The sequence below is a fragment of the Haliotis asinina genome, chromosome 5 (genome assembly GCF_037392515.1).
Source record: "Haliotis asinina isolate JCU_RB_2024 chromosome 5, JCU_Hal_asi_v2, whole genome shotgun sequence".
Taxonomy (NCBI): Eukaryota; Metazoa; Mollusca; class Gastropoda; order Lepetellida; family Haliotidae; genus Haliotis; species Haliotis asinina.
In genome coordinates this window covers 17,765,298-17,783,688 of record NC_090284.1, presented here as the reverse complement: position 1 = coordinate 17,783,688, position 18,391 = coordinate 17,765,298, and the positions used below count along the sequence as shown (strand labels likewise).

The window sequence follows — 18,391 nt, the reverse complement described above, 5'->3', positions numbered from 1 at the left end:
GATTCTTCTAAGTCTGCTGAATTATCACAGTTCATGTAACGCGCACTGTATTTTTATAGATGTAACTGGTCAGTGTATCCTGTTCTATCAGTGGAACACGTCACAGACACAAAATCACACAAAGCCATGTCAATAATTTACCTGACAACACTGAGACATGTAATATAAGTCTTTATTATATACCCCTGTAAACTTGAGATATTTATACACGGGTCCAATACGGATTCCCTGAACCTGTCGGTACATGTATCGCTACGCTATGATTTGGTTTATGAAAAACAGATTAATGCAAGATAAGATGGTATATAGTAAATATAGAAAGTCATACTAGTGCATTGGGATGTTTTGTATTGAACTCGGAGATGTTATGAGGAGCAGAGAAACAACTCGTTCTTCGACATCTCGTTCATTACAAAACATCCAAATGCACTGGTGTGGCGTACTATATTACATACAGTATGCATCGTATCGTATTGGTCGTTTCATTTGTCTGTGTTGCGCTGATGTCAGAAGCTCAGTCACTTTTTCCAGTCTACTGCTGATAATACTTTAAACTGCACAGGTCCATAGGTTTCTGACTACCATAGAGGCGGTGGGCTAACCTTGTGTTTAATGCATTTGGTCACCACATTGAAATCCAGTGTTCGAAACCCATTTCCTGTGTTCCCCTCCGTGAGGTTGCTGGAATATTAACAAAAGTGGCGTAAAACAAAACTCACGCTCTTTACCCTATTTGAGCGTATAGGTTTGCCCAAAGCCTGGTATTAGTAATATTTTATGGACGCTTTTGTCACTATTAGCACGTCGGCAGAAACTGAATAGCCCAGTATGCTACAAGTACCTGTTGCTTTCAAAACTAGTTGATGTATTTGAATAAAATAACTGGAAGTGCTGATGAAGAGCACTGTCCAATAACACTCTTAAGATTAGTTGGTGTCACCAGTCTAGAAGTTATGTGGGTGAGTGTAGCTTTACGCCACACTCAACAATATTTCTGCTATATGGTGGCGGTCTGTAAATAATCGAATCTGGACCAGCAAATCCAGTGATCAACAGCATGAGCATCGATTTGCGCAATTAGGAACCGATGACGTGTCAAGCAAGTCATCGAGCCTGACCACTTGATCCCGTTAGTCGCCAGTTATTACAAGCATAGTCGCCTTTCATGACAAGCATAGGTTTCTGAAGGCCTATTCTACCCCGGAACCTTCACGGGTCCTACAAGTTATGTAGACCTAGAACTTTTTGACCAGCCCTCGTAACTAAAATAAGTAAATGTCAATGAACTGAAAATATGTAAATATTGCTTAAAATGTTAAGTAAAACATTGTATGTAAGCTGTTTTCTTTGAAGAAGACATGTCATTCAAAACTCTTTGGACACTCGAGACAACTAACTACAGTGCACCCGGTAGCATACACAGTAATATAATACAGTATAATTACACTGTATGAAGATAACGACAAGTGTGACACTGATAGTGAACAGTACAATCAGGGCATCTAATACTGATAGCACCACCACACATTCCTGCTGTATCAGAGGATTCATAACCCGCGTGTACATGTACGACGAAGGTGTGGTGAAACTGTAATAAGGAGGCGTGTTCCAAACATCCCTTTAACAGAACAGGTGGAGAGACGCACACACACACCTTCTGAACCACGACCAGGAACGGGACTCTGTGTCGGTGCATAAACACACCATGTGGAAGTGGAACTATATTTGTGTCGTTTTCATGTTTGCTAACTGCATTGAGGTAAGTGACATGATTCCATTTAGCAGTTAAGGTTTATTTCAGAACATATATTTGTAAGCATGTAATAAGTGTAAGTATGTAATACTGACTGTTGCTGTCTCATGTGTCTACATCTCTCCCTGGCAGCCCAGTACCGGCAGCGGGCGTGTGTCTGTACAGCTGCTGGAATATCACAGGTCATCAGATGCAGGATGCAAAGGCTCTTCCCCTCCATGTGACCTACAGTTCACCGTCTGTGTCAAGGGGCTGTCCAGCAAAAGGTAAGGCGTTTTACCTCACACCAAAGACTGATCTCAAGGTATTCATCTGTGAAGTTCAATTAAACCATTGTCTACAATCAAAAGAATTAAATGTCATGTGGTTAACGCATGCTTTACTGTATCAACTGACAGAAGATGTACAGGATTGTGAAGAGAGGAGTTACTCGTGAGGTAAAGACAAATGTAAATGTTCTATACACAGGCCTCAGATACATTACCGATCGTACTTTGACAGTGTGAAGGTTTCTTATGATTTTGTCACAGATACTGCACAAAGACGAGTGACCAGTACAAGGACACAAGGGACGTCCACTTTGGGACCACCATCAATGGCGGCATTGCCAATCCTACCGTGAAGTCATTTACTGCGTTACAGGTAAATTTAGCGTTCTAGTCGTGTCGTCTGGAAGTCAGTGCTGAAGCTATTTAACCCATGACGCTTACATCTATAGCTGAAATATTACCATGTTACGCATATTGTTACATTCTATGTATTTTATCAGTAACAGTAAAAAGTGTACAAACAAGGTGGTCCTCAAAAGCTTTTTACATTTTTCTGATAGAAACAAGGTAACACTAATATTGACAAGAGTGAATTTATTCAGTTATGTATACAATAAACTCCCCCGCTGTGATATCACTGGTATATAAACGGCATAAACTACTACTCACTTACACTAAGACATGCAAAGCGTGAATGTATGGTGATCGAGTTGAAACTGCATCGTAATCAAACAGGGACTTATTTGTTCAGACAGGCGCGGAGGTTGAGGTCAGAGTGGGTGATGATTACTGGATGTCATCGGGTCCTGTTCCTCTGGATGACTGGACGACTCCTCTACCACCGTCTCACAATGGTGCCACCATCACGCTTACGAACAGCAATGCAAGGTTTGCCAGTACAACGATATTGGTTGGAAGAGTATTCTCGTGTGCTCTGTACCTTATACCATATCAATTTAAGAACACGGAGTTCATATGTTCTATCCATGCAAAACATTGTCTTCATCAAGTTGCCTTTGTCCTCCCGATGGAATCTCTTCAGGCAAATATTAGTAATCGGAACGATATATGCTCTTGACGTAATCATTTCAGTTATCATTTCAGTATATGCATGCTCAGGAACAACTTATACCCTGTACAAGCACATGCTGGAATATCTGCCACTATTGTCAATGTCAACACGTCATGACTCCCCATTGCAGATTAACACTGACAATCACTGTGACCTGTGACCCCCATTATTATGGAACGAACTGTTCTGTCCTATGTAACCCAGGGTCAGCCGATCACTACACGTGTGGCCCAGACGGGACAAAACACTGCATTAAAGGTATAGTACTCAAGCTTGTGTCACACCTGAACTAAAGACATGCATGCCGACAACTGAAGACTTTCTTAATGTCCTGAATGTGACATCGATATTAAGGTTATTCAGGAACGCGCACAGGAATCTCTTTCCCGTAGTTTGAATGGCGCGTTTAGCCTGTGTATTGTGAAAATGTGATATTGTTTGGTACAATAAGCATATGCTGTCAGGATACTTAGCACTAAGCATTTTGCTGTCAACCTTAACCCTACAGTTATTTATCTAGAGTCGTAGACCCACTACATCCATGGTCTGGCAGGGTGTCTGCCAAGAGAGTGGAAGGTTAATGGTTTGATTCCCCACCGCGTCACAATAAAATACGGCAAAACTGGAGCTGGAGCAAGTATTGGTTGTTCCAGAGTCAACACAATGTTGTGCATGTGGGTACAGATGAAAGAGTTTGACTTGAGAGAGCACTGTTACACAGGTGTAAATCTGGAAACTGAAACATGTCCATGTGAAAGTGCATTAATCTTGAAAGCGAAGTCAAACCCCATTTTTCCAACCTCCGTATTGTCTAGTTCTAAGCAAAGTTTCCTTTGGTTGCGATCTATAGCCTACAACTAACCGTACTTTAAAAACCTGTCTTCCTCTGTCTAGGTTACATGTTTAATTTGTTGCATGATTATCAAATTGATTAATACTTTAGCGTCCTTGTCTTATTCACATATTATCTTATTCACAAACGTGTCCCTCATTCCTGGCCCCTATGATCTTACGTAGCTTCTTCTACCACAAATCGATCCAAGAGCTCCACATGTAAATCAAAATAAATATAATTAATGTAATCTTAGAGATCGTACGATATATGTCCGATATATTCTTCAATACAGTAATGAATGAATGAGTTTAGTTTTACGCCGCACTCCCCAATAATTCAGCAATATTGTTGTGGTCTGTAAATAATCGAGTCTAGACAGGACAATCCAGTGATCAACAGCATGAACATGGATCTGCGATAACATGTGTCAACCAAGTCAGCGAGCCTAACCATCCGATCCCGCTGATCGCCTCTTACGACGGGCAAAGTTTACTGACGATCACTTCTAACCCGATAGAATAAGAACAAATATCACACAATGCAAGGATAGTTATGCATCATTGCTTTATTTTGTACAAATATAGATGTATTGAGCATATTGACATAATACGTTTGCAATGTTTGGTTGCCAGTCATCTAGCGTTCAGCAAACTTAATTCAAATCTTAATTTGATGGCATCATTTAGGAATTAAAGAGAAACAAGGCTTCTGAACCAAAACGCTGAATACCACTCAGATATTGTAAAAGTAAGTGATGATGATCATTGACAGATTAGTCAGGACCTGAAAGAGCTTCACAATTAATCTTGTAGAGATTACCCAATACAGTTTTGTTAGTGTTCACATTAACTTTAAAAGCATACTGAAAAAGCTAGATATTTGTAGTCCAAACCACCACCTTTAAAATATATTTACTATGTAAAAACATATTTTGTTCAATTCTATAAAACCTTCCCAAACGTTAAAATCATTATTTTTCACTAGTTAAGAAATATGCTTGCACCAACATGCTTTTCGTATATTTTTCAGGTTATGCCGGAAGTTCCTGCCAACAAACACCATGCTACAACGTTACTTGCCACAACGGAGGAAAGTGTGTTGTAGTTGGGTCAACATTCAACTGTTCCTGTCCGTCAGTATTTAGCGGTACACATTGTGAAGACACCCCATGTACCAAGAACCCTTGTAAGAATCAAGGAACATGTCGTGTTGTTGGGTCGACTGCAACATGTTCCTGTAAATCTGGATTTAATGGTACAAATTGTGAGCTGACCCCATGTACCAAGAACCCTTGTCAGAATCAAGGAACGTGCCATTTTACTGGATCAAAGGTCACCTGTTCCTGTAAATCTGGATTTAATGGTACAAATTGTGAGATGACCCCATGTACCAAGAACCCTTGTCAGAATCAAGGAACGTGCCATTTTACTGGATCAGAGGTCACCTGTTCCTGTAAATCAGGATTTAACGGCACACGTTGTGAGACCACCCCATGTACCAAGAACCCTTGTCAGAATCAAGGAACGTGTCGCGTTGTTGGGTCGACTGCCACCTGTTCCTGTAAATCTGGATATAATGGTACAAATTGTGAGATGACCCCATGTACCAAGAACCCTTGTAAGAATCAAGGAACGTGCCATTTTACTGGATCAGAGGTCACCTGTTCCTGTAAATCAGGATTTAACGGCACACGTTGTGAGACCACCCCATGTACCAAGAACCCTTGTCAGAATCAAGGAACGTGCCATTTTACTGGATCAAAGGTCACCTGTTCCTGTAAATCAGGATTTAACGGCACACGTTGTGAGACCACCCCATGTACCAAGAACCCTTGTAAGAATCAAGGAACGTGTCGTGTTGTTGGGTCGACGGCCACATGTTCCTGTAAATCTGGATATAATGGTACAAATTGTGAGCTGACCCCATGTACCAAGAACCCTTGTCAGAATCAAGGAACGTGCCATTTTAATGGATCAGAGGTCACCTGTTCCTGTAAATCAGGATTTAACGGCACACGTTGTGAGACCACCCTATGTACCAAGAACCCTTGTAAGAATCAAGGAACGTGTCGTGTTGTTGGGTCGACTGCCATATGTTCCTGTAAATCTGGATTTAATGGTACAAATTGTGAGCTGACCCCATGTACCAAGAACCCTTGTCAGAATCAAGGAACGTGCCATTTTACTGGATCAGAGGTCACCTGTTCCTGTAAATCAGGATTTAACGGCACACGTTGTGAGACCACCCCATGTACCAAGAACCCTTGTAAGAATCAAGGAACGTGTCGTGTTGTTGGGTCGACTGCCATCTGTTCCTGTAAATCTGGATTTAATGGTACAAATTGTGAGCTGACCCCATGTACCAAGAACCCTTGTCAGAATCAAGGAACGTGCCATTTTACTGGATCAAAGGTCACCTGTTCCTGTAAATCAGGATTTAAGGGCACACGTTGTGAACTGACCCCATGTACCAAGAACCCTTGTAAGAATCAAGGAACGTGTCGTGTTGTTGAGTCGACGGCCACATGTTCCTGTAAATCTGGATATAATGGTACAAATTGTGAGCTGACCCCATGTACCAAGAACCCTTGTCAGAATCAAGGAACGTGCCATTTTAATGGATCAGAGGTCACCTGTTCCTGTAAATCAGGATTTAACGGCACACGTTGTGAGACCACCCTATGTACCAAGAACCCTTGTAAGAATCAAGGAACGTGTCGTGTTGTTGGGTCGACTGCCATATGTTCCTGTAAATCTGGATTTAATGGTACAAATTGTGAGCTGACCCCATGTACCAAGAACCCTTGTCAGAATCAAGGAACGTGCCATTTTACTGGATCAGAGGTCACCTGTTCCTGTAAATCAGGATTTAACGGCACACGTTGTGAGACCACCCCATGTACCAAGAACCCTTGTAAGAATCAAGGAACGTGTCGTGTTGTTGGGTCGACTGCCATCTGTTCCTGTAAATCTGGATTTAATGGTACAAATTGTGAGCTGACCCCATGTACCAAGAACCCTTGTCAGAATCAAGGAACGTGCCATTTTACTGGATCAAAGGTCACCTGTTCCTGTAAATCAGGATTTAAGGGCACACGTTGTGAACTGACCCCATGTACCAAGAACCCTTGTAAGAATCAAGGAACGTGTCGTGTTGTTGAGTCGACGGCCACATGTTCCTGTAAATCTGGATATAATGGTACAAATTGTGAGATGACCCCATGTACCAAGAACCCTTGTCAGAATCAAGGAACGTGCCATTTTACTGGATCAAAGGTCACCTGTTCCTGTAAATCAGGATTTAACGGCACACGTTGTGAGACCACCCCATGTACCAAGAACCCTTGTCAGAATCAAGGAACGTGTCGCGTTGTTGGGTCGACGGCCACCTGTTCCTGTAAATCTGGATATAATGGTACAAATTGTGAGATGACCCCATGTACCAAGAACCCTTGTAAGAATCAAGGAACGTGCCATTTTACTGGATCAGAGGTCACCTGTTCCTGTAAATCAGGATTTAACGGCACACGTTGTGAAGACACCCCATGTACCAAGAACCCTTGTAAGAATCAAGGAACGTGTCGTGTTGTTGGGTCGACTGCCACATGTTCCTGTAAATCTGGATTTAATGGTACAAATTGTGAGATGACCCCATGTACCAAGAACCCTTGTCAGAATCAAGGAACGTGCCATTTTACTGGATCAAAGGTCACCTGTTCCTGTAAATCAGGATTTAACGGCACACGTTGTGAGACCACCCCATGTACCAAGACCCCTTGTCAGAATCAAGGAACGTGCCATTTTACTGGATCAAAGGTCACCTGTTCCTGTAAATCAGGATTTAACGGCACACGTTGTGAGACCACCCCATGTACCAAGAACCCTTGTAAGAATCAAGGAACGTGTCGTGTTGTTGGGTCGACGGCCACATGTTCTTGTAAATCTGGATTTAATGGTACAAATTGTGAGCTGACCCCATGTACCAAGAACCCTTGTCAGAATCAAGGAACGTGCCATTTTACTGGATCAAAGGTCACCTGTTCCTGTAAATCAGGATTTAACGGCACACGTTGTGAGACCACCCCATGTACCAAGAACCCTTGTAAGAATCAAAGAACGTGTCGTGTTGTTGGGTCGACTGCCACATGTTCCTGTAAATCTGGATATAATGGTACAAATTGTGAGCTGACCCCATGTACCAAGAACCCTTGTCAGAATCAAGGAACGTGCCATTTTACTGGATCAGAGGTCACCTGTTCCTGTAAATCAGGATTTAACGGCACACGTTGTGAGACCACCCCATGTACCAAGAACCCTTGTAAGAATCAAGGAACGTGTCGTGTTGTTGGGTCGACTGCCATCTGTTCCTGTAAATCTGGATTTAATGGTACAAATTGTGAGATGACCCCATGTACCAAGAACCCTTGTCAGAATCAAGGAACGTGCCATTTTAATGGATCAGAGGTCACCTGTTCCTGTAAATCAGGATTTAACGGCACACGTTGTGAGACCACCCTATGTACCAAGAACCCTTGTCAGAATCAAGGAACGTGTCGTGTTGTTGGGTCGACGGCCACATGTTCCTGTAAATCTGGATATAATGGTACAAATTGTGAGCTGACCCCATGTACCAAGAACCCTTGTCAGAATCAAGGAACGTGCCATTTTACTGGATCAGAGGTCACCTGTTCCTGTAAATCAGGATTTAACGGCACACGTTGTGAGACCACCCCATGTACCAAGAACCCTTGTAAGAATCAAGGAACGTGTCGTGTTGTTGGGTCGACTGCCACATGTTCCTGTAAATCTGGATTTAATGGTACAAATTGTGAGATGACCCCATGTACCAAGAACCCTTGTCAGAATCAAGGAACTTGCCATTTTACTGGATCAGAGGTCACCTGTTCCTGTAAATCAGGATTTAATGGTGCAAATTGTGAACTGACCCCATGTACCAAGAACCCTTGTAAGAATCAAGGAACGTGTCGTGTTGTTGGGTCGACGGCCACCTGTTCCTGTAAATCAGGATTTAATGGTACAAATTGTGAGCTGACCCCATGTACCAAGACCCTTTGTCGGAATCAAGGAGCGTGCCATTTTACTGGATCAAAGGTCACCTGTTCCTGTAAATCAGGATTTAACGGCACACGTTGTGAGACCACCCCATGTACCAGGAACCCTTGTAAGAATCAAGGAACGTGTCGTGTTGTTGGGTCGACGGCCACATGTTCCTGTAAATCTGGATTTAATGGTACAAATTGTGAGAACACCCCATGTACAATGAATCCATGTCAGAATCATGGAACGTGCCATTTTACCGGTTCAAAGGTTTCCTGTTCTTGTAGGCCTGGATTTAAAGGTAGGCACTATAAGTTCTTCAATGGTCACGAGGGGACCATGGTTTGAGGTACCCTCGATGTTTGTTTATGTTCCCTGAGCCCGAAGGCCATGGCCTGAGGTGCACTTTGATAATTACGTTGTTCACACAGACAGCGACATTTATGCGTGAGAAAAGATAAATATTAGGGTATTCATGTCTATTCTGAATTCAATATGTCTGTTACCATTATAATGCTTTCTATACATTTGTATGATATTCCTGTTTAACTATTGCAGGTTCTCGCTGTGAGATATTAACTCCATCAACGTCGAAAACGAAGCTAACTACCACAACAACAGTCAGTAAGACCCAGACAGCTACAACGTCCACTACTTCCGAAACCTCAGCAAAGACAACACCAAAATCGATTCTATCGACAAAGAGAACCACATCTCAAAGGTCGAAAAGCACCGAAATCTCAGCAAAGACAACATCAAAATCGATTCCAGCAACCAAAAATACTACATCACAAAGATCAAAAAGCACCGAAACCTCAACAAAGCCAACAGCAAAATCGATTCCATCAACAAAGAGAACTCAAAGACCAAGATTCACTGAAACCTCAACAAAGACAACTTCAAAATCGAAGAAGGTATACGCAACCACATTGTCACCAACATTCAGATTAAACGTTAGGATTAGGGCTTGAATCCACTCTTGTCGTCAGAGGCGACTAATGGGATAATGTTATGGTGCAAATTTTGAAGATACTATGATGTCTATTATGTCTGGTCCACATTCGCCTACTTACAAGGCGCTGTCATTGAGCTTGAAACGTGCTGAATGAAAAAATCCCTAAACAACAAACAACATCGAAGCTTTAACAGTAATTTGTCTTTCATTTCAGACCCCAACGTCAACGTTATCAACATTTGTCTCCATGACCTCGCACACACCAACATCCTTCAAGCCTTCCACTTCTAAGCAATCTTCAGGAACACCCATGAGCCCCCAAACAAGCAGACTCACAGCAACAAGACCCATGCATAGTAGTGCAACATCAGGAGGGCTTTATCCTTCAAAGCAATCTTCAGGAACACCCACGAGTCCCCAAACAAGCAGATCCACAGCAACAAGACCCATGCATAGTAGTGCAACATCAGGAGGGCTTTATACTTCAAAGCAATCTTCAGGAACACCCACGAGTCCCCAAACAAGCAGACCCACAGCAACAAGACCCATGCATAGTAGTGCAACACCAGGAGGGTCTTATCCTTCAAAGCAATCTTCAGGAACACCAACGAGCCCCCAAACAAGCAAACTTACAGCAACAAGCCCCCAGCATAGTAGCGCGACATCAGGAGGGCCATCCCCTTCAGTTGTGGCCACAAGTCCAGGTGCTGGTAGGCCTTCACCTCCTGCATCTAGGTCTGGTACTGCAGAAGCATCTACTCACTCCGTCCATCATACGCACCCTACATCTGGACATTCCACGTCAACAAAGACTCCAACTAGGAACACAACACCCACAACAGGTACAACAGTGATAAGTATACTCAATGAAGAATAACTGACATCATATTGTAGCCAGCCTTATTAAGCCACAGGTCCTATGATCGTACCTATATCCATGAAAGCTGGAAATCAATCCACAGAGCATAATTCATTCATTCATTCATCTCACGTATTTCTTGGGGCAGAATACGTTTACAATACAGATTATTACACATAATTATCTAAACCAAAACGGAATCGTTTGTAGTGACTATTGTTGTGATCACATTTGTGAAAATGAACCAGGATCGTTTATGCATGTTCATCTTGGAGCCAGTATGTCAAATCTGTTTGAAATAAGGTTTGATGATCACCAGGTACTTTGGGACATCAGCGACAAGAACTTAGTCATACTATTAATTCAAATGAAATTTATTCTACATTTCTGTTTTTTTTATAAAGAATCAACACTATCTCTAAAGAACATTCTTCTTGTTGAAATCTTGTTGAAAACAAAAGAACACTAAGTCTGCGCAAATGGTCTGATATATGTAACCTATTTCTCTGAAGATTAATTGGGTTTTTTTTCAGAACGTATTTTAAACACTTTATTATCTAGACACGTAAGCACTGCCTTTATCCACATCGTGTATTCCATGTTTTCTTGAAATGGTGTATAATTGTATTCGATCCAATGTGCAGGTATCCACTGATATGAATAAATAAATCAGATGTGTAATTAAAGTATATCCGATGGTTTTAACATGTAAACACTCCAAATAGTTTCAATAAATTAATTAGATATCAATAATAACCTGTCAGTGAAGTCAATGCTGACAAGAAATTATTAATCTTCATAGGGGAAACCCTGACAGTGTACCTGAAGGCATCCTACAAGAATATCATCATTTCTGATCTCAAAACAACTCTCCAGGCAGATATTGCTGCACGGCTACAGAACGTAAATCCTTCAACAATACAGATTACCATCAGTCTAAAGCAACTGTACGACAGTGCAGGGTAGGTAAAACATTCTTCTTTTGAGAAACATATGATTGTTTTCCTGAAATCTCGTTCTTCTAAAAGGTTGATTTGTTATGAAAAAATAATATCATACGTTTGCAGAATAGTGTGAGTGGCAATATTATTGCACGTTGCTTTAAGCAATACACTTATGAGTGAGTGAGTTTGGTTTTACACCGCACTCAGCAATATTCCAGTTATATGGAGGCGGTCTGTAAATAATCGGGTTTGAAACAGACAACTCTGTGATCAACAGTATGAGTATCGATCTCCGCAATTGGGACCCGATGACATGTCAACCAAGTCAGCGAGCATGACTACCAGATCCCGTTAGTCGCCTCGTACGACAAGCATGGGTTATTGAAGAACAATCTAACCCGGATCTTCACGTGTTATTCCAGCACTAGACTGATTTCAGAAGTTGTTCCCATTTTGGGGAATCGAACAGGACTTTGGCGTGACGATCAGTGACTTCAGCCACAAGGCTAATCCACCGCCTCTATAAGTCTAGTAACGTTATAATATCGGCTGGGTTTTTTTGCTTTTTGTTGTTGTTTTTTGTTTGTTTTGTGTGTGTGTGTGTGTGTGTGTGTGTGTGTGTGTGTGTGTGTGTGTGTGTGTGTGTGTGTGTGTGTGTGTGTGTGTGTGTGTGTGTGTGTGTGGAAGATTTATCTGGTTCTCTTTTACAGAGAGGAGATCACCCAGGTGACAATGCGATTGGCATCACCAACAGCTTCAACCTTCTCCGTGTCCAAAGGCTACCTGGAACATTCAATGCCATACAGTGTATACAAAGGATCGGTAGAGGAACTGAGGGAGTCAAAACCTGAGGTATATGCCCGATGTTGTCTTCTATTGTGAGTGAATTTAGTTTCACGCCGCACTCAACAATATTCCAGCTATATGGTGGCGGTCTGTAAATAATCGAGTCTGGACCAGACTATCCTGTGATCAACGTCATGAGCATCGATCTACGCAATTGTGACATACGTCAACCAAGCCTGACCATCCGATCCCTTTAGTCGCCTCTTACAACCAGGATAGGTTACTGAAGATCAGTTCTAACTCGTGTCTTCAAGGGTTCTTCTATTGTGATTTTCAGGAATGTATGTAACCTCGAAAACATGGTTCAGGTGTTGTTAGAGTTGTCCACTTTTGGCGGGCCCATGATCCTGTAATAGTGGGTTCCAATCCTAGATATGCCTACTTATTAGTTATGGGTTTGTCAACCAGACACTTAAAGTGAAAGTGATAGATCACAAATCACTCTTACTGCCGTACAGTACGTGTACAAGATGTGTACTGCGTACTATAAAACACAAACTGTCCACCAGTTGTAACGGAACGATGAAAACATGTTTGAGTCTCTCCCCACTTCTGATGTAATCATATGATCTTCATTTCTGATGTGATTCTCTCCACATTGGAGGATAATAAAAGAATGAATATATATATATATATATACACACACACACACACACACACACACACACACACATACATACATATATATATGTGTGTGTGTGTATATGTGTGTGTGTGTGTGTGTGTGTGTGTGTGTGTGTGTGTGTGGTCTTCACTGTGCACCTTTTCTTGCACACATAATTCAAACGGTGTGGTACACACTATGCTGAAGTTGTCAATCGCTAAACATGTTCCCGTCATGTAGGAGGTGTTTTTATGCTATGCTAATTTTGCGTGCATGTCTGTCTTCCAGTCCAAGTCGGCGACTCCAGTTGGCCTAATAGTGGGCATTGTAGTTGGAGTTCTTGTTGTCATGGTAGTCGTCGCTGCATTCATATGGTACAGAAGGTAGGTGGAATGTGTTGATGATATATTTGGGTACATGTCAACGTTTTGTACTTTGCATGTCGAAGAGAATATACAAACACATGGCTGGTACAACCGCCATGTTGGGTGCAATGTCGACGTGGCGTGTACAATGACCTCAGGTCGGATACAACACCTGCATATGTACAATATCCACATGCTGCCTACCTGCCCACAGTGCTCATATCGGGGCATGCTGATTACAGTGCCCAAATGGTCACCATTCGACAACTGTGATATCTTTTTCTGGGTTATTGAATGCGAATAAATGAAATCGCCCTTAAATAGAAGAACACTGAAGACGTGTAAGTCCCAAAACATTCCATGTAAAATTTCATCTTCCATATACTCGTAGTTTTATTGTCTTTAAATTTCTGGCTAAATTTGCCTACTATTGGCAGTAGCTGAAGGGATGGTGTAAATACAGCTAGGGTCCATGCAGGTAGCAAAGGCACTGTAAGTCCCCATGGTGTCTGGTTTAGTGATCTGTCTTCAGTTATTGGCAATCTATAGCCTGCTTTTATAATTGTGTTGTCCTCTGTAGTTAAACTGTTTCAGCTTTAACGACTGGTTTACGTTGCTATCTGTGATGATCTAGTTATTTTACTGTTCTTCGTCGACAGGTTGTGGTAATTTACTTCCATTTATCACCAGTTTATAACTTTTTAAGCCACTATGTGACTATAAATCTTAATGCACTCACTCACATTGAAGATGAGAGAGGTTTACGTTGCGTCACAATGGTTGTTTTCCAGGCGGACCTCCTTCAGAAGCTCCCGTGAGCCAGTAATGGAGACGTATAAGCAACGCCACAGCGCCCGCTTTGTTGATCTGGATTTGGAACAGGATGCCACGTTTCAGAATCCAACATACGGGGAACATGATGTGACTATTCATAAGGACATTCACGAGGATGAAACCTACCGTCCAACCTTATATCCATCTATCAGCGCCGGTAGCGGTCTTCCAGACGCAAACTGACAACGTGGAACCGTACTCCAATATGTGGCCAAATACCTGCTGACATTTTAGCATTGCTGATCAATGCACGTGTTGTTCAAGGCCGGATACTATTGAGAATGGGGGCGCACACATCATTTCACGAGAGTTCCAATTCCGCCCATGTTGTGTGATGTTTTTGTTTGTTGTTTAATGCCGCACTCAGCAATATCCCAGCTATATATGGCGGCGGTCTGTAGATAATCGGGTCCGGAACAGACAATCCAATGATCAAGCATCATTTTACGCAATTGGGATATGGGGCAACCGAGTCAGCGAACCTGACCACCCGATTCCGTTAGTTGCCTGTTACCATTTATGGGTACTGATGACCAATTCTAACCAGGATCTTTACGGGTATGCATGTTTTGACTGGTAAAACTGCATGTGGAGACCATTATCTAACACATGTGTTGGCGATTATTAATTCATGCATTGACTTAGTCAATACGTGTGTTGAGTGACGTAGATGCATAAAGTGGCTTTAGTCAACGTACGTGTGGACAGTTATTAATGTGTGAGGGGACTTTAATCAATGCGTGTGTTGACGGTTACCAAGACGTGTTACAAGTGAGCTCGTGTTGACAGTTTTGATGCATGTGAGACCGTTTTAATGCATGGTGTGACTCTTAAACAATGCAGATGTTAACTGTTACTGTAGCATGTTGTGCCTTTACTGAACTTTCGTCTTTATAGAGTGAATGCATGTGTTTACTGTTATTAATCTATGTGGTAAATATATATATACGGACAGTTTTAGTGTATTTGTTGATTCTTTATCAAAACACGTGCTAACAGTTATAAATGCAGTGGGTGAGTGTTTGAATATAGCTTTACTCCGATCCAGCAATAGTGCAGTTATTGGAGGACTACAGTTTGAATTACAATATATATATAGCATCATGATAGTGGTTAAAGCACTCGCTCGACACGCTGAAGACCTGGGTTCCATTGCCCATATGAGTTCAATGTTGTACAACCGTTGAATTCATGTCTGATATGAATCTAATATCAGATTTGCAGATTCGGCGCCCATATTTTCTTTAACTCTCTTGGAATGTTTGAGCACGCGTTTATATCATTTATACCGCTCACTGTTTATATCATACCTTGTCATTAAAATTGTTTTAACAATGAATATTGCTTTGTTCTCTGTAATTACACTGTACTCAAGTTATTACCTGTGTCTTTATACTAGTTTTGTTGTGAACCGATGTATTGACTAAATCCATAAAACATGCCGGTATAACGAAAGCAAAAGACTTAATACACGAAGTAGAACAACACAGATAATAAAGATACATATTTAGATAAACAAAAATGGAAACATTTGAGATGATTTTACCCTGGTCTTACGTGTTTCTCGGTAACTTGAAGTTTTGTTCATAGTATGAGTCACTTGAATTCCAACGTACTTGAATAAATCAAATATTGCAGAATGCTATAAACAAGAAACGGATTCGGGTTGTATTCTCGAAATATTGTTGTCAACGACGGTAACTTTGAAAAGTTTATTCGTTTTCAGACACTGGCCTACATTAATCTCAGCAAATCGACTTAGTCTCATATACACCAGGAGAGAGATAACCTTCTGATTACAAGATGTAAACGATATCTGCGATAGCACCGTTTACAGTTATAGTTATATAGACATCAGTGGAACAGTCGGCTATTGTCGTGGTATTCAGGTTGTTGATCACCCCACTCGCCTGGGGTGACACAGTGATATCTGTGATACTGTCAGGTCTCAAAGGCTAGGTCACGACGTTATCTCTGTTAACGTATCAATGAAGTGGGTGTATGAGGTGATGTGAAGATTGCAACATCATCAGGACTGTTAGTTTCATATCTCAGTTCCACTACACTGGCCCACCTTCCATGTTGTACTGGCAGCTGATTGTTGAAATGATCAAAACTTAACGAGGATATGTTTAATAATTGTTATTGGTAGTGGTATTGCTTGTAGTATGGTAGTGGTAATCGTAGTGATGATGGTAGTAGTAGTAGTAGTAGTAGTAGTAGTAGTAGTAGTAGTAGTTGTTGTTGTTGTTGATGTTGCTGTAGTTGTTGTGGTGGGTTAGAGATAACAATGACAGCAGCAGCATTAGTAGTAGCAGTAGTACCAGCAGTAATAGAAGTGAATAAATCATAACAAAAGCAGTAGTAGTGGTAGTACCGAAGTAATTACTTATTCATAAATCAAAATAGCTGTAGCAGTGGTAGTAGTAGTAGCAGTAGCAGTAGTAGCCAAGTAGCTACTTATGAATCACAATAGCAGTAGTAGTGGTGGTAATACTGGAAGTAATAGCAGCAGCAGCAGTAGTAGTAGTAGTAGTAGCGAAGTAGTTACTTATGAATAAATCACAATAGCAGTAGCAATGGTAGCAGTAGCAGTAGTAGTAGCAGTAGCAGTAATAATAGTAGTAGCTGCTGCAGTAGTAGAAGTAGTAGTAGTAGTAGTAGCAGTAGAAGTAGCAGCAGCAGTAGTAGTAGTAGTAAACAAATGATAACAATAGTAGTAGTGGCAATAGTGGTAGTAGCAGCAGCAGCAGAAGTAGTAGTTGTAGTAGCAGTTGTAGTTGTAGTAGTAAACGAGTGATAACAATAGCACTAGTAGTAGTAGTAGTAGTAGTCGCCGTCGTCGTCGTGGTAGAAGTGAACAAATCATGGTGGTAGTAGTAGTAGTAGTAGCAGCAGCAGCAGCAGCAGCAGCAGCAGTAGTAGTAGTAGTAGTAGTAGTAGTAGTAGTAGTGAACTCATAACATAGTAGTAGTAGCAGCAGCAGCAGCAGCAGCAGCAGCAGCAGTAGTAGTAGTAGTAGTAGTAGTAGTAGTAGTAGTAGTAGTAGTAGTAGTAGTAGTAGTAGTATTGAACTCATAACATAGTAGTAGTAGCACCAGCAGCAGCACCAGTAGTAGTAGTAGTAGTAGTGGACAAAAAATAATGGCAGTAGTAATGGTAGTAGCAGCAATAAATAACAAAATTATAATAACAACGGTGATGTACAACAGTACAGTGATGGGAGTAAACCAGGAGATGTCCTTCACCAAGTCTGCCCAGAGTCGGTCCTTTGTGGAGAAGCCATTGCATCGAGTGTACATGCAGTGTGTGGGACAGAACAGCAATCCAACCGACTCCTTCGCCTGGATGAAGTCGGCTGGTCCCAAATGTGAAACTGAGGGCTTTCTTTTTGCTGCTCAGGACCAGTCACTTCCCACTCGCAATCGCCAGAATGTTATTCTTAAAGAAAATATCAATATGAAATCTCGTCTTTGCAATGAATTTACAGAGACCGTCCAACACCTTGTCAGTGGATGCCCTTCCTTGTTACAAACAGCATATCTTAAAAGACATGATGGCATGGTTCGCTGCTTTTACTATCGTCTCCGCCATGCCTGTGGCTTTGACCCCGAGGTCCATCCACGGTACGACCCTGAACGTGTACAGGGCGTCCTGGACAATTATGCTTTTAAGCTTCTCTGGAATAGGCCAACATACAGCTTGAGACGAATTCCAACCAACAAACATGATCTTGTCATTTTTGATAAAGCCAATGATATTATTTATATCATTGAATTTTCTGTCCCTTTTGACAGCAATGTGATTGGCAAGATGACAAATATGCGGACCTCGCCTTTGAAATGTCTCGTTTGCATCCCAAGTACACTGTCGTCAAACTCCCCATTGTTCTCGGTGCCCTTGGTTTGGTACCTCCTGATCTCTTGGCGCAGATCACGAGAGTGCCCGGGTTCTCCACCGGGAGCACAGCCCTTCTGACAATCTGGGTAATGCAGAAG

General features: G+C 41.7%; 1 protein-coding gene across 1 annotated transcript; it reads left to right on the top strand.

Moving 5' to 3' along the window:
• Window positions 1-1,705: 1,705 nt before the first annotated feature.
• Window positions 1,706-15,732, top strand: LOC137284258 (neurogenic locus notch homolog protein 1-like). The gene is made up of 12 exons (XM_067816002.1): window positions 1,706-1,759; window positions 1,886-2,019; window positions 2,284-2,395; window positions 2,774-2,910; window positions 3,225-3,352; window positions 4,959-9,287; window positions 9,545-9,900; window positions 10,156-10,783; window positions 11,603-11,762; window positions 12,455-12,596; window positions 13,483-13,577; window positions 14,351-15,732. The coding sequence occupies exons 1-12, from the start codon at window positions 1,706-1,708 to the stop codon at window positions 14,574-14,576; spliced, it is 6,501 nt and encodes a 2,166-aa protein (XP_067672103.1). The 3' UTR covers window positions 14,577-15,732.
• Window positions 15,733-18,391: the final 2,659 nt, after the last annotated feature.